This window comes from Abramis brama (assembly GCF_963993115.1).
Source record: "Abramis brama genome assembly, chromosome: 20".
NCBI lineage: Eukaryota > Metazoa > Chordata > Actinopteri > Cypriniformes > Leuciscidae > Abramis > Abramis brama.
Genome location: NC_139982.1, coordinates 28,281,953 through 28,300,288, shown reverse-complemented (window position 1 = coordinate 28,300,288; position 18,336 = coordinate 28,281,953). Strand labels below are relative to the sequence as shown.

General features: G+C 38.0%; 1 protein-coding gene across 1 annotated transcript in view; it reads right to left on the bottom strand.

Moving 5' to 3' along the window:
* Positions 1-12,415, bottom strand: part of cspg4 (chondroitin sulfate proteoglycan 4) — a 56,183-nt gene extending 43,768 nt beyond the window's left edge. Inside the window, exon 1 of the mRNA XM_084094621.1 lies at positions 12,310-12,415. Coding sequence (XP_083950747.1) covers positions 12,310-12,382 — 73 coding nt within the window. The 5' untranslated portion in view covers positions 12,383-12,415. The remainder of the gene's footprint in view (positions 1-12,309) is intronic.
* Positions 12,416-18,336: the final 5,921 nt, after the last annotated feature.

Genomic DNA, 18,336 nt, shown 5'->3' with positions numbered 1-18,336 from the left:
GAATAGTTTTGCAGACCGTGATGCACTACACAGTTGCATCATAGAGCAAGTTGCACTATAGAATTGCATTATAAAGCGTGTCATGCTGTTGTATTATAGAGAACATTGCGCTGTAAAGTTGTGTACTGTAGAGCGTGTATGTTGTGATTATTACACGTTCTGCTGCACTATACAGTTACATTATAGAGTGTCACGGTATAGAATTACGTTATAGGGCATGTATACACTCTAAAAAATGCTGGGCTGTTTCAACCCAACTTTGGGTCAAATATGGACAAACCCAGCCGTTGGGTTAAATTTTTAAATTACATTTTTAACCCAACGTTTGGGTTTGTCCATATTTGACCCAAAATTGGGTTAAAACAGTTGGTTTATACACCCTGTTGCAAAAGAGTTCTGTTATAAAGGGCCATGGTATAGAGTCACGTTAGAGCTTTTCGGCATAGAGTTGCATTATAGAGCATCATGGTACAGAGTTGCATTATAGAATGTGTTGCGGTATAGAATTGCTTTATACACCCTGTTTTGCTATAGAGTTGCGTTATAGACAATGCTGCTGAATAGAGTTACGTTATAGAGTGCCACATGATAATTCTGGATCAACATGAAACAGCATTCACAACTTATTTTGCTTTCCTATTGTGACAGATTTATGAATGAAATGGATATTCAATGAAAAATTTTCAAAAAAAGATTTCATCCATTCAGAGTTGATTTGAGTATGAAAGGTGGTCTAGACATGACAGCTAAAAATAGTAATTTATAGACCAGAAATGTGGATTGACATTTTGAAGACAGTAAGTAAAGTCAGTTTTGATTTTAATGTTGACTTGTCAGGTATCAAAGAAAAATGTTGTAATAAATGGACAGTATGTTGATATATCTGAAATGTAGACTCAAAACAGAGAACAAAACTTTCACAAAATCACACTCACTTGCCAGTGAACTGTATACGTCTTCAATCATAAACCATCATTTTCCACCACACATCTGTGGAAGGTTTTCAAATATTTCCTTTGCATTTTATAGTCTAGAAACATATTCACTGAATAGAGTGTAAAATCCAGATGTCGCCAGGAATTCTGAGCCGTTTACTCAGTCACAGATGTTCGGTAATGCCTGAATCAGCCATTCCAACATCTTTCGATTTCATATCCGCTAAACGGAGTAAAGTTCGGCATTGTCCTTGACCTTGTATTATAAGATTCATGCAGTTTTGTTCATCCATCATTCTCAAATTTTCCATGGCTTTTGAAAGCACTCCACATTGCCAAACAGACTGCCAAGTTAAACTGGCCCTGTTCGGAAACCTCTGTTTGTTCTGAGCAACATCCTGAAATTGCATTCCTCTGACATTACTGGTTCTACGGAGATGACACATGGAAAACTATCTACGATATGCGCACTTTCGCACCAAAAGCGGATTACAAGAGAGTGAGCATTGTGTTAGCGGCACATAGCGAAGAACAGAATCTCAGATTCACGGCTTTCCACCATTCCTACAATAGCAGCTGTTCTCGCATCCATCAAAATGCAATTCCCCCCAAGGGCCACTTCAGGCCCTGCTCATTGGCTTGCATGCGGGCTGGAATTATGGTATGATAATTAGATCTTTTCATTGTTTTTGAAGAATGCAGCTCGGCTCTTTCGCTTGCAGATGAAGTGTTTTGAAGGAGCTGCTTGGAATTCTCAGAGCAGATTCGCCCTTCGATTCCCTGACCTTCCCCAGAAGCTTCCAGACCTGACCAACATTTAGAGCTCCTCTGACTTCATTACTAGAGTTTATCGATTTAAACTCATGGCTGTTTACTGTCTGTTATGCTAACGGACTGTAGAGCCGCTGTTTGATTCCTCCCCGGCGGTCTGTCGCACTTTTGAGTTTGAGACCTCTAACTGGACGTTTAACGGTCCTGGGTGGAGAGCAGGACAAACATTTACTTTAAATTCAGCTCTGAGGATCCTACTTAAATGAGTAATGACAGAAACCATTTAGCTTTTTTAATAATTGCGCAGAAGAACCTCATTTATAATAGATAACATGCCTTGTGGGGAATATTTGAGGTGTGAAGATTCTGAGGCATTCGTGTGTTTACGTTGAGGACAGGGTCAAAATTCTGTGGAATTTAGAAACTGAACATGCAGCATTTAATGGCCTGGATTTAATTTACCATCGACTGCAATTAAAATGATCCATATGGATTCTTAGCATGCAAACAACCAGAGAACACCCATTTTGTGTCTGCAAGAGGACTGGAGCATTTGGTTAATAAATTCACATCGTTAGAGACCCCCCAAACAGGAGGTTAATTTACGTCCACAGAGTTGCTAATGGATAATTGCCCTGCTAATGTTTCCCCAAGAGGCTGCTGAAGTATTAGGGAACTTATTACCCCCCCCACCCACACACATCTCAAACAATACACACAGTCCACACACTCTACACATACACAACACACTTTGGATGTTCATCCAAGAGTCAGTGTGTAGTTGCAATAGAGTGTGTTGCATGAAATTGTGTTTTTAACTATGATGTGTTATGGAATAGTTTTGTTGACCATTTGTTGCATCATAGAGCAAGTTGCACTATAGAATTGCATTATAGAGCATGGCATGCTATAGTGTTGTATTATAGAGATCATTGCGCTGTAGAGTTGTGTACTGTAGAGCGTGTGGCAGTATAGAGTTGCTTTATAGACCCTGTTGCACTATAGAGTGGCATGATAGAGCATGTTGTGGTTTAGAGTTGCTTTATAGAGCATCACGGTGTTACCGTGTTGAGTTACATTACAGAGCATTTTGCGGCATTGAGTCGCTTTATAGAGTGCTGAATCTGAGTTGTATTATAGAGCGTGTTGCTGTATAGAGTTGGTTCATCCACCATGTTGCACTATTATAGAGCTCCATTATAGAATGTCACAGTATAGTCACGTTATAAAGCTTTGTGGTAAAGCTTTTGCGGTATGCAATAGAGTTTTGCTATAGAGTTGCGTTATCGACAATGCTGCTGTATATAGTTAAGTTAAAGAAGCGTAATGTTGCGCCATAGAGTCGCTTTATAGAGCGCTGCATCTGAGTTGCATTATAGAGCATGTTGCTGTATACACTCTGTTGCACTATGGAGTTATAGAGCGTCACGGTATAGAATTATGTTATGATGTGCCATACAGTTGCGTTATAGAGCGTCATGGTATAGAGTTGCATTATATAAGTGTTGCTGTATAGAGTTGCTTTATACACCCTGTTGCCCTATAGAGTTGTTATAGAGCGTCACAGTATAGAGTCACGTTATAGAACATGTTGCGCCATAGAGTTGCTTTATAGAGCGTGTTGATGAATAGAGTTGCTTTATACATTTTGTGGTACTATAGAGTTGTGTTATAGAACGTCACGGTATAGAGTTGCATTATAGATCTTTGTGGCATAGAGTTGCACTATAGAGCATGTTGCGGTATAGAGTTGATATAGAGATATTGATATTGTTTTATAGACCATGCCGCTTTCTAGAGTCACATTATACAGTAGAAGAGCGTGTTATGAAATAGTTTCATAAAAGACTGTGTTGTGGAATAGAGCTGCGTTACACCACAAAAAGAGTGTTTTGAATAATTTGAATAATTTGAAAAATTAATCCAGTTAATTTATGTGAGAATCCTTGAAACAAGACAAATGCACTTGAGTAGCAAAACTGCATAAGAGATTAGGACTTGTTTTCATAAACTGTATCTTAAATATAAATGTATTTTGTCTTACTGCACTGGGAGTTTTTTCACTTGTTTATACTTAAAAGAAATGAATAAATCACAAAGGAATAAATACAAATACTCTTTAATTAAAGCACATTCAGTGTTTAATATCTTATGCAGTGCTGTGTGTAAAGAATGAAAAAGCAACCTTGTTCTGATGAAAAAGCGAGTAAAAAAAAACTAAAAGTGCACAGACTGTGTTGCTATGTTAAAGATTAAGTTGTGCTATAGAGGTCTGTGACTGACAGCTGGTACTCTGCTCATTTAATTCCTTTCCTTCTACTTATTTTAAGCTCACAGAATCCTGCGATGACGGAATAACTGTGTCCCTGTGACTCACAGTAACGACCTGCTACCCCACCCAGTCTGCTAACAGCAGCCTCTGAGGCAGCACATGCCCCGTTTGAGAGCGGGTTATATTTATCCCCTCCACTGCAGAGAGGCCTGTCCCAGCGCTCCGCTCGGTCTCCAGAGAGCGCCTTTCTAAAGAGATGTTTGCACATTACCCAGAATGCCTCTGGCTGGATGGAGGTTTAATGCAGGACAGAAGTCAGAGCTGACACGCAGGCATGCTAACGGCTACGTGAGGATCCCAGTGGAAAGTTCTAGCATCTCCCCTTCGTTCACAGACTACCGCCAAACCAGAGAGCGCTGTAGACATGGAAGACTGGAAGATTTACCTGCAGTTAAGACTGTTCACAAACGAAAAAGTTCACAAATTAAATTCTGTTTATAAAGAAGCCAGCTTTCAGGATCTATTTGAGCTATATAGAGTTCTTGAGTTAGCTACATGATTCTTTGAATATTAAGAAGGTTTTTGGTGTGACATTATACTGTACTCGCATAAAAAGTACTGTGTTGGTACCATGCAGGGGCGGAGCCAGACGATGTAAACATTCGGGGCTTAGCCCAAACCTAGGGGGGTCCAGGGGCATACTCTCCCGGGGAGATTTTTTTCCCCATTTACGTCAGCTAAATGCACTATTTTTCAGGCTGTTTGAGATAATAGAATGCCTAAAAATCTATACACTATCTGGGAAAATGATGATAGTTACTCAGTATAAAAAACTTTGTTATGTCCATATTAACTTCAGCCGGTTAGCCAGTAAGCTCGCTACGACGCCGGTGAAACATACAAGAGCCCGCCAGACCCTGATGACAACGACGAAGAAGAAGATTTATATTCTTCTTTGTTAGTTTTTATTGGCAGTTGGCAAACAAGCCGAGTGATGCACGATGCATTACCGCATGCACACCACGCACGGTAATAGAGCTTTTGTTTCATTTTTCAAAGTTGAAGTTATTTTAAAAAACCTAAAAGATTCGGGGCTTTTGACAAAACATTCGGGGCTTAAGCCCAATTAGCCACCCCCCCGCTCCGCCCCTGGTACCATGGTACAATAATGGTAACACCATGGTACTTTGATATATACCATGGCACTACTGAATGATCACAATATTAATTTACCATGCCATTTACATTTTACTCCAATGTTCTTCCAAGAATACCATGGTATTGGGAATTAACATGGTACCATGTTAAAAAAAAAAAAAAAAAAAAAAAAAAAAACTACAGTAATACTATGGTAATTTGAGATATACTGTGCAATAGTACAATCTTAAAAATGCTGGATTGTTTTAACCGAAATTTGGGTTAAATATGGACAAACCCAACCGTTGAGTTAAAAATGTTATTAAAAAATTGAACCCAACGGTTGGGTTTGTCCATATTTGACCCAAATTTGGGTTGAAACAACCAAGCATTTTTTAAGTGTATAATGAATGTTTACCATGCTATTTACATTTCATGAATTTGAAAAAATACCATGCTGTTGGTATTACTAAGGGAACATGTTAAAAAATACCATGGTAATACCATTATACTTTTATATATACCATTGATAAACATACAGTTTAAAGGAATATATCAAAATACACTGGTATTTTAAATGTTTTTGAACATGGCACCATGTTTTTTTTTGAAGTACCCTGGAGTACAATGTAAATACTGTAGGGGAGAGCGGGGCACAAAGTAACGCTTTTTGACTTTCTCAGTTTGTGTAAATCTACTTATGGTTCAGAGTATTTATTTTTTCCCACATTAATTTCCCACATGTCTAGTACAATTATGTGTTTTTGTTTTATTAATACAGTATATACTTTTTTCTTGATATACCCCGAAAGAATGGAAGTGAAATGTGACAACATGCCCCATAGGTGGGGTACATTGTAACATAACATATGACAGCTTAAAATGTTATCTGATCTAATAAAAAAATATACAAAACAAACTAAAATATTTTCTAAATAAAATACAATTAAAAAAACTTTTTCATATAAAAAAATTACAATTTTTAATAATTAAATATAAACTCATTTTTGAGTTTTGACTACGAACACATGAAAACACAGCTATACAACATAGTTCAAAACAAATAAATAATTAGTAATTTCTGAACATTGACTCTCAGTCTTTATTCACCTTTTTCTCACGTTTTCTCAATAAAATTAATAAAACTATAGAATATAATAGCATTTTTCTAATGGGGGCACATTGTAACGCAGTGTGACAACATGCCCCCGCCTGCACAACTGGGATTTAAACCCTGCTAGTGTCTTCTGCTAGTTAGCGAAGCATTAAATAACTATCTCAACTGTTAAATAACATCTTGGAGATTAAAATAATATCAGATTTGTCTTATTTTAAATAAACACAAAAAATAGAGATGAAAAATTAACTTGAGTAAGAAATTTACTTTTGCTATGGTTTAATAAATGTCTATGGATATCTTCCAAAAAAAAAAAAAATTTTGGCGGATTTTTTTTTTTCTATATAGTGTTGATATGGCAACTAGTAAATACACAAAGTTTCGTCATCCAAGCATGTGCGGAAGTATTTAAAACAAGCATGTTACAACTAGCCCCGTGTTACGTTGTGCCCCGCGCTCCCCTACTCAGTACTACGGTATATATGAAAGTACCATGGTTCTCCTGGTTCTATCCATCACCAGTAGATGGTTTTTTAAAGAACCACAGAACTTTAAAAGGTTTTCCTGTTGCATCAGGATGCAAACCCCTTTTTAGAACCTTTATTTTTAGTGCCATCATGGGATTTCTAAGAATGAGAAACATGAATTTATTTATCTCTTACACCATATGCCATAAACGCTGTCCTGTGTAGACGACTACTGTAAAATACTGTATATTTCATGGGTTTTGTGAACTACAGATGTCTTTTCATCCATCTGTTCTTACATGGGCTTCAATCCCAGCGGTTGGTCAGTTGCGCCCCTCTCTAGTGCGATAGCGCACTGTAAATGATCTTGTCAAGCCAAGATGGTGGCTGCTGGCCTAGTTTCATGATCAGCAGACTGGAAAGCGTTTGTCTCTGAGGAAACTGTGTGATGTTGTGGTGTTCCTTGTGCTGTCTCATGAAGATGACTCATGCAAAACTTCCCCTGAGGGACTCCGCCACGCCAACTCAATGTAATCGCCCAATATTAAACACAGTTAAAACTTTCACTACTGCAAAACTTTCCAGATGTTCTTTATAAGCAGCTCAATTAGTGCACAATCAATCAATCAATCAATCAATCAAACTCTTACATTTCCTTGAACATATGTGAAGTTTACAGTTGGAAACATTGGTAAAGAATGCTCAAACTCAGGATAACGTTCTAAGTCTAAGAAAGAAAAAACCCACAAAGAAGGTTTTGCTAATATTCAATTCAATTGTACTCCTAGACACCAAAGAGAACTTTTGCTTAAGTCTCCTGCTTCTGAGATCTTTCCCCTGAGAAAAAAAAGATGCCAGCAATCTGAAAGTTTCAGAGGAGATTTCAACAGTGCCATGAAGTTTGATGAAATACTGTTATTATTGTTATAAAACATTTTCGTCAGCTTCAATAAATGAACAAAAATGCCACTAGTTAGCAATAACACTACACTCTGCTGAGAAATTTATCGTTGAACTTGTTGAACATTTTTAAATTATAATTGTTAATGCATTAACTTTGGCAGCGCTAAAATACTAAAATACTAATAATAATAATAAAAAATAATTCTTAATTATAATAATGTGTCCAATCAAATGCCAAAGATCTCAAAATAAACTCATCAAATTCTTTCATGACCAAACTATCCGAGCTGCATTATCCACATTAATTTCAGTTCTCTGTACTCTCACTATATCTGTGAACAGTTGTCTTATTGTGTCCCCTAAGGCAGTTTAGAAGAAACATCTGATTGGCACGCCAACGGTCAATATTTAGGGTTAAGGGTTTGTTCAAATCCCTAAATGCATGTATGACCAGAAGTGATAGTGATCCTCGACTCAAATATTTTAAGCCAAAAAGTGTTTATTCAGGGTTTATTCAGATAAGTAAAACACTCACGTACACGTTTGTTGAGGTCTGTTTATGGGCCAATGGTTGAGTGATGATTTTGAAGATAAATTTAACCTGATCTATTGTGACAGTGATTTGGCCAAGAGTCACTGCGGGGACGACAATACCCACAAATACTTCTGTGTCTCCATAGTGCCACATGAGATTCTATTGGATGAATATGAAATGACAGGAATATGGAGTACGGAGTTTATCTCTCCCCCGCGGTCTGGTATTGTCGAGGTTGTGTGTGTGTGTGTGGTGTTTCATACTGACATATCATTTATTGAGGAGGACAGTGAGGAGCGAAAGTCTCAAGCATCAGGGTTTCAAACTTTCCGCATTGATTCCTGTGTGGGCGGCAGGTTTCCATGGGGACTGCAGTTGGGAACACTATAGACCCAACCTCAACTACTAGAGTTAAGCCTTGCATAGCCAGACTTTTGACTATTAGCATAAAGTCTGGATGAATTGCAGCCTATTCTGACCAGGAGCCGTCCACCTACATAGGAAAGGTGTGGGGCTGGGTAAAAATATACATTTTTAGATTAATTGCAATCTAGCTGATGCAAAGTTCAGCACCACAGTGAAAGAAATATTGTACTTGAGTCTTGAATGTGATACAATAAAAAGAGTGTGTACTGCGAAATAACAGCATTAAATGTCTTTTGATTCGGTTGACCTAGCAGGTTGTGCACAAAAACAACCAGTGTAGTTTGATTCACAAACAAATGACTCAATCGAACTAGTTCTTTTCAGCAAATAAAACCCATACAGTACATCATTACCACTGTAGGCTGACTTACAAACAAATGACTGTTATGAACAGGTTAATTTTACTTAATAAATGCATATACAGTGCGACCGGTGTAGTCCGATTCAAAACAAATGACTCTTGTGAACCAGTTCTTTTTAGTGACTCAAACAGTACTGTACAACCAGTGTAGTTCAATTCACAAACAAATGACTCTTATGAACCAGTTCTTTTTAATGAATTAAACACATATTGTGCAAACAGTATAGCCTGACTTACAAATTACTCTGAAGAACCAGATCTTTTTAGTAAATGAAGCTCATACAGCATGACCAGTGCAAGTTGATTCACTAGCAAATGACTCTGAAGAACTGGTTAAGTTAAACCAAGTTCCTTAAAGTAATTACTGTTATGAGAGAGTTAATTTAATAAAAGCTATTGGTTTGAATCAAATTTACAGAATTAGCACAGATAGTTTCTTTCATATGTAGCCTAACCTTAATGAACATTATAACTGAAAAAAATACAACTGAATCAGTCTTATCAAATCCAAATCTGTATTGAATCATGAAAACTTTACGATTCTGAGAATGAGTCTTTGCCTAAAACTAGTAGCATCAGATGAATAGACAGATTTATGTCTTTCTGTGTGGCACATTACTCCCATTCAAGGTCCACATCCAAATAATCTTGAAACATTCGTCCCATTATCCATTCACAAACAGCAGACTGCTGAGAGATCAGCAAAGATAAATGTTTGCCTTCTGTTTCTGAGATGCCCCTTGTCGCGCTGAAAACTGCGGCTCTCTCTGAGACCAGCAAACTAATCTCATCAATTTACAAATGCAAATATTATGTTTATTAATCTAATGTGCAGAGCTGTACAAACATTCATTACCCTGCCAACAACCCGGACTCAAACATATGCACTGCTGCAATCACAACACACATTCACACACACTCACTCCTTGTATAGCCTTAAATGCTTACCAGCTCACAGGCCTGTTTGTGTAACGTGTTGCTGTGGCGACAGACAGCAGTTTGGAGGTTTCAAAATCCAACGATGTTGCTGGTACACTGCTTACTGAGTCAGTAATATCTAAAAACCTGATTCACCATGACAGTCACAGTCTCATGATTCATTTTAAAGAGGCCATGAAATTATAATTAACCCAATCAATTTTCAAAATCATGTTATTCATCTTATTGTGAATGATTCATTCATGCATATATCTCATAACATTAACCTCGTCTGCATAAACCCTGCAATCAACTGCATGCTTGCATTCAGATTTACCGCCATCCAATAAACAAAGTCCCCACCCAAAATTAGTTTGTATGTCGATAATCCTATTAGCAGGTTTTTAAGTATCTGGAATGTAAAAATAATGATCGATTCCGTCTACCAATCAAACAGGAAGTCCTGCCCAAAACTCACGCCATTGGTTGAGCAAAATGTTCACATGTCGGATACCTGAAACAAACAATGTTGAAAGTGCCACAAAGCTATAGAGGTTTTGTAGCCCCCGCCCCTTTTTGCATTTGTTGTCTTGTATTTCCACAGCATGAAGGTAAGATCTTACGGATTTATGAATGAACCGCTCGTTTTAAAATCTTCCCGGTCTAACACAAGAATATAAAGATTGTTTCTCTGGCGCATAAGGTCTATAGAGACTGTCGCAGCGTTCGAAATCGCATACTGATTAGGTACTACATTTGAATTTGAATTTACTTCGAGGCAGTTAAAAAAGTTTCGCTCTATATAGTATGAATATGGTAGTATGAATGAAATTCAGATTGACTAATTCCGTCATGTTGTTACTGTCACGTGACCTACCAGCATCAGTTGTGTCACTTCCATTCACAAATCTTCTCCCGTGGCCTCATGGGATAGTAATGTCCATCAAATGCACACTTCAGACTCTCATTTTTGATACACAAATTTCTAAGGCCTCTAAAATATCTACATCATTAAAATTTTGCTGAAAAACCAGTAAATAGTTCCAAACATGTTCCATTGATAGTACTCAGCAAGCAAAAGGCATTTTAGTATCATTCTAAAAATTAAAAAAAACTTTAGGTCTTGGTACATGTGACTTTTTGATGTGAAATCTTTACTGATTTTTATAAAGTAGAAAAGAGAATACATTTTATATTGTTAGTAATTTTCCAAAATGAACACTTACAGGACTGAATCAATTATGAAATTTCCTAAAAATATTAGCAAGGGGTAAAAGATAAATAATAAATATAAGAGGACCCAAAACTGAGCCCTGTGGAACACCAGTATTGACGTGCGAAGGCTTTGATCTAAACTGCTTCAGCTGTTCAAATTGATTACGACCCATAAAATAAGATCGAAACCAAGTCAAGGGGGTACTAATGATTCCAATAGACTCCAATCTGTCTAACAGAAGGCTGTGCGAGATAGTAATAAATGTTGCACTCAAATCGAACAGAATAAGTATAGATATAAATACAATTTAAGGTGTTTTTTCCCTCCTTATGAGCTCTATATTTTCCCCATATCACTACGTGCCATAGAAGCCTGATGTATCAGATATGATCCTCAACAAAAAACATATGCAAACTTTTTTTATTTGTATTAATATGTTGTCCAAAGGTTTAATAAACTGTTAATAAACAATCTACTTGTGATACGCCCCATCCACGCTTGCCACGCCCAACTTGCCACGCCCGCCACGCCCTGTGAGGACTTACATCTACCATTAGGCATACATTTTTACTATTTTCCAACCACTCTTACTCTCACTCTCTCCACATATGGACTTCATGAGGTGTCTAACAATACAGGATGTAGATGCCAAAACATTCTTGAGATTACATACTCAAACACTCATTGTAGATCAATTCTGGTGTTGCCGATATCTCTGCCATCATGTGAGTTTGTGGCAGCTGGTCCTAGAGAAACGCTCTGATCCGAAGCTTAACAACGCTCACTTCAGTGCCACTTTAACTCGCACGCTAATTAGACTGCAGGTCTCACAGGCGCCGCTAAAGATCTCAGAGCGGAAAAGCAAGAACATCTGTGCGTAGGGCAGCTGATCCACACCTCTGAAAGTGACTCTTTATTTCAGGACCTCTGATCTGCGTGAGTCGGTGCCAGACTGCCCAATGCGTGCAAAAGAGCCCTCGACGGAAGTGAGAGAAGGAGGGGTCGGCGAACTGTGAGTTTATTGTACACCGGCAGAACAGACTCCAGCCTCACAAGTATGAATGAGTTTTTCTGTGCGGGAACCTTCCACACACACACTTTGAGATGTTTGAAGCTTTTCCACTGCAAAATAGCTCCACATTTTTGCAGAATACTAAATAATGCAACTTTTTAAAAAACTTTTGCAAACATGCAAACACACATAATATTATGGCTTATTAGTCCTAAAACAGTGAAATTGAGAGGTCTTACCTCCTTGGACAGTCTGGAGCAGGTATAGCAGTGCCAGAAAGAGGACAGACAGGAGAGGACACAGGGCGTTCATCTTGCCACTTTAGTCCGAGTCTCAGAGTCTCTGTGGCCACTTTGGGACTTGGAGTGTGTGCGGGGTGTACTCATGGAGGGGGCGGGACGGACACGGATGAAAATGATACCCTGAACCCCCCCAAATGCAAAAAGAGATCCAGCCCCTCCACACACACACCCCTGCCCAGCCCTGCAACGCTCCTCTGGAAAAACTACACCTCTTTTTCTTCTCTCTTGTGCTTCTCCACCCCCAATTTCCATCCTCTCTGCTCTGTTAAATGATTCAGCTTTCATTCAAAAAGCAGAAAGAGCTCAGAGTTTCTCTAAACCTATAAAGATCTGAAGATTGGATTATAAAATGCATAAAATGATCACTTAGAAGCCATATGTAAGGACTATAACCTCATACAATTCTTTATTTAAATCTATGGTTCCATGAAGAACCTTTAACATTCATGGAGCCTTTCCAAAATCACAAAGGGTTCTTTATAGTGGAAAAAGTTATTAATATGGATAAGAAAAAATGGTTATCTTTTCACTAAAAAGTTCTTTTGGGAACCCAAAATGGCTCTTCTATGGCATCGCCACAAAAATCCCTTTTATTTTTAAGAGTGCACTTTTCTTTTTATGAATTACTATTAAGCAACCACCCAAAACACCCTGGTGATCAGCATAGTAACACAGTAACATCGACACACGCTCAACATCCTGGTAGCCACTTCTGTTTGTAGCAACTTTTATTTTGTGTCTAGTTCCTTAGAGATCTATCTATGTACTGAATCTTTAAAGATGCCAGAAACCAATATAAAAAAACTAAAATGTGTCATGAAGAACTTGTTTAATCTCCAAAGAACCTTATAACCAATTCAAGAACTATACAGTGATGAAAATGTTGTTGTTTTTTTAAACAAAGGAAAGAACCATAAGAATCTCATTAAAATGGTTTTGAATAAGTTTAAAGAATTTTTTTTATCAGGAGAAGACTAGCAGTTGTTAGTATGAACAGTAATTAGGTAACTAAAACTTAATTTTTTTACAGTCCTGTTTCCCAGTACATACAATGTACTTATTGTAGTAATGACACTAACTGGGTAATAACTAGGTAATAACCCTGAACCCATCCCTAAAACCTTAACCCATGTAATTACCTTATATTACCCAGTACTTACCCAGTATTACCCAGTACCCAGTACAGAACTCATTTCATAATTGATGTTCCTTACAAATTGAACCGAAATTAATCAACACTGAACTGATTTCAACTGAATGATGACTGTTTACTATTGTCTTTTTAGAGCTGCTTTATGCCTGTTACAGACTGTGTGATTTCAGCAATCCTATAAGATCATTACAAATCACACTGAACGACATGGATCTAATGAACTTGTGTTTTAGCGCCATGTCGTGTTGAAAAAAGACCTGGGTGTTATACTCGATTGTAACCTGTCTTTTGAAAATCATATTTCGTATGTTACAAAAACAGCCTTTTTCCACCTTAGAAACATTGCCAAGCTACGTAATATGCTATCAGTTTCTGATGCAGAAAAGTTAGTTCATGCATTCATGACCTCGAGACTAGATTACTGTAATGCTTTATTAGCCGGTTGTCCTGCATCCTCAATAAACAAGCTACAGTTAGTCCAAAATGCAGCTGCTAGAGTTCTTACTAGATCAAGAAAATATGATCATATAACACCGATTTTATCATCACTACATTGTCTACCTATAAAGTTCCGTATTAATTATAAGTTATTGCTACTGACTTATAAAGCCCTAAACGGCTTAGCTCCAGTCTATTCAACGGATCTTCTATCGCCCTACAATCCATCGCGCTCTTTAAGATCAATAAATTCGAGGCTTTTGGTCATACCTAGGATATCCAGATCAACCAAAGGAGGGAGAGCATTTTCACATTTGGCTCCGAAACTCTGGAATAGTCTTCCTGATACTGTTTGTTGCTCGGACTCACTCTCCCAGTTTAAAACTAGATTAAAGACGCATCTTTTCGGCCAGGCATTCATATAATATTGTTAATCTTACAGTTCAAACTACAATCCGGCCTCTAGTTCATAAATGCCAGAGGAGAACTGGCCCCCGACTGAGCCTGGGTTCTCCCAAGGTTTTTTTTTTTTCTCCATTGGGTCACCTGATGGAGTTTTAGGACACCATTAGGCCGCTTGATGGAGTTTTTTCGGTTCCTTGCCACTGTTGCCTTTGGCTTGCTCAGTTGGGGATATTTTGGGGATATTTAATTTTATTCTATCAATCAATAAATTCCACTAGAAACAAACCTTGTTGTATTATTTTATTTTAATTTAATACTGTGAAGCTGCTTTGATACAATCTGTATTGTGAAAAGCGCTATACAAATATACGTGATTTGATTTGATTTTGATTAGATTTTTTATTGGCTTGTCAGTAGATGTAGGTCGTAGCAGCAAACACACAGTGAGATCATGCTAAATTTATGACACTGTCAGAAAATTAGCGCAGGCTATCTTTGGTCACAAGACTGTGACATTGCCGTCTTTGAACCTCTCTCACTGTACGCCATTTAGGAGCCACGACCACAGAAATCGCCACGATTGGTCGTCTTTCGTCTGGGACAGCCCAAAATCATACAATGTGTACCGGGCATAAGTCTTCACTTGGCTTGAGTCCCTCCTTCATTGTCAGTCTACGAGTCTTTTTACTGCCTGCTTTATCGTCTGCCAGGTGAAAATTAATTGTTTATAGACAAAACAGCACATTTTAGCAAACTCCACTAAGTATAATGCTTACCAGCTGTGCAGTTCAGAGTCTTTAGTCTTATCTTGGACTTGAGCTAAAAATGAACTCTCACGCACACACATAACCGCTAACAAACACAAACCATTTCAGAATTCCCTCCCTGTCGTCACGTCTACGGTTGTGCGTCTCTGGTTACACAAAAACACATCTGTGTGTTGCTGTAATTCTTCGCCCTTCTAAATCCTCCCAAAAACAGTTTCCAGACCTTCATAAAGACTCACTGTCACAATGCCATTAACAAGTTAAAAATAAACTATGGTTGTTCTGTGAGTGTGTGTGTGTGTGTGTGGTCATGCAGCATAAGTGATAGACTGTTTAGTCATGACATCATCTGGAATCCCACACACTCATGTTTATATTAGTCAGCCGCTCGCCGACACATTCGGTTTCTGCTATATTCACGGGAGTCGTTGGTATCAAATGACAGGAGAGCTTAAAGCTGCTGTAAGCTATTTTTAATCCCACACGCAGAAATCAAACCTATACCTGATACATAGCGGCCCCACAGAATATTTGGATGCTTAAGACTTACTTAAAATGTCTGAATTTCACTGCATTAGATTAGATAATAAAATATTAAACCAAGTAGTATTTATTTTAAAGAAATACAGCATACATTTTTTAAAAGCAAAACATTTCACAAAATGAAGTGGTTGTTTTATTTAATATAAAATAATAGGCTACCTGTGGGTCATTGGTCCGTGTACGTTTTGATCATTTCATTTCCTATTTGGATTAAAATAACGAGAAATGAAAAGACGGCTCGATTTTTCGTTTAGTTTAACAAACAGAAAATAAGATTTTGGCCCGATTTCTCATTTTTAGTTTGTTGTTTACAAATCGGTTTATGGCTTTGATATTTCATTCGCACATGTGGGCGGCGCTGAAACCCTTTCATCTGATTGGTCAAACCGCTTCGTCTTCAGTACGACCTTAATTCCGTCAGGTAGAATATGAGTCGGTACGGCACTGTCAAATCATCCCACTTTAATAAGCTTTTGTCGACATGCGAACCACCACACGCTGACATTTGTAGCAGCAGAAATATGTTACAGATAATTATAGTTAGTGCTGCTGCAAAGCTTCGCCTCTAATGTAAGACACCTATAAGCCATACAGCAGCCTATGCTGACATGGAGTTTGGTGTATTATATTGTTATTTTAAGATCATTGATTTTTGAAGTAGGACCTACCTATGTTTCCATGTCCCATTGATAAATGCAATGAAAATAGTTTAAATGTTAACTGTATTACTGTATGGGCAACAAGAATTGGGTGTGAAGAGAGTTTCAACCAGTAAACAAAGTATTTATTAAACAGATTGCCTACAGAGTAAAAATGATAAGGAGAAAAGCTCCTGCAAACGTATTTAATCATCTAATGGAATGGCAATTTTAAGTGTGACTTAAGTGTCCATGTCCTTTTTGGGGCCACTGTGTGACTGAAATAGGTGTTCTGGGAAATCACACGTCTCTTTGACAGCAGCCATGAATGTTAACCAATCAGAAGACTTGGAGAAGGCCTGCCAATCATTTTGTGCATTAGTTGACAGGATTTGGAGATGTAGTTGCAGGAATGGAGATGGCAGGGCTCTGGCAACAGGGCTAACATCACTTACAGTTCAGCAGCTTAAACGAGCCAATAAATTGGAGTGTTTTGCCTTAGTGCTTTAACAATTGTGTTCATAAATTTTTATTTGCATTATGCTCTAAAATATGAGCCAGAGCACACACATTATTCTGAAGCAAAATTTCCCTTCATTCAACCCACAGGTACTCAGTTAAGCTCTACAAAAACAAAACAAGACTTTTTACAAGAAAACCCACTAAATGCTGTGCAAGATTCAATCCGACCTCAGACTCCTATACCCTTTAGACCCTGTTCATATCATCATGCTACCTTAGTGTTTCCAAAGATCAAACTAGAGTGCTGCAGGGATGATGTACAGTACGTTTGTAGGCCAATCCAGAAGTTTGTATCCCCTTGGTTCCCTCAACAAACACCATATAGGATTTTTCCTCTGGCTTTTGGAGTATTGCAGAAAAAGACCAAGAAAAGTTTTTTTCATCATGATAATCTTCGCAAATGAACACAACTTTTTTCTTGAAGCCTCAATACAATCACCAGAAGTAAAAAAACTAAAGTTTGAATGTATTTTAGGCATAAATCAAGAGAATTGGCAGAAGGGGTATTTTTGAGAATACCGCCCTCTGCTGGACATATTTCACAGAGGGGGTTTGTTGCTTACTGTATGTCTTCATGCCTGCAATGATGACTTCATGACTATCCTATATCTTCTGCCTCCTGCAAACGAATCCCATTTTCAGTATGAGATAATGTTTGCGTCTGTTGGGATAAATGAGCGTTTCGTGCTCTTTCAATCCCAACGGCACCACAGTTTGGGGCAAATTACAGGAGAATTTGAGTTTAGAACAAGCAGAGATGGTTCCTGCACTTTGCACAGCTGTCTGTCCAGCCCTAAAGTGGCATTACATGTTCCTGATCTCTCTATCTTTGGGTCAACGTTCTGCATGTGTGTGGCTCTATGCCATAGCGATCAGCGGATGTGCTGATGGTTTCTCATTACTGGATTCAGATATCACTGATGTTCTTTCCAAACAGAGACAGACTTTACACACATTCTTCAGCAGACTGGAAATCATACTGACTTAACCACAAACATCAGAGGCATGTTAAAGGACAGTATTCTAGAACAAGATTTCATTCACCAAAAAAGTCATAATATAGATTCGTTTTCTTTGCGCATGAGAGTTCATTAACATGCGGTGACAATAGTGGATGCACAAACTTTTCCAGGACACGCATATTTCATCACTGGACTTGCCAAATGATTTAGTCTCATTATAACAGTGGAAACAACTTAAAATACATCATAGACATCATTCCAGTGTCTATTTTTTTGTGTACACACAATATAAACAAAACATTGTGCTTCTGTAAAATAAAGAAAACAAACGTTTCCTTTCCGTTAAGTATGTGGAGTGAGTCACAAAAATGAATCGAAACTCAGCGTATAGGCTACTAGCAAGCTCTTGTGTGCCATCTGAGCTCGCCAATTCTTGGAGATTCGCCATTCTTGTTTTGGGTTGGTGCATAGCACTGTCCCTTCCAAGGAAAGTCTGTTCACTCGGCGGCCATATTTGCAACGCTTCTGGGAAGCTA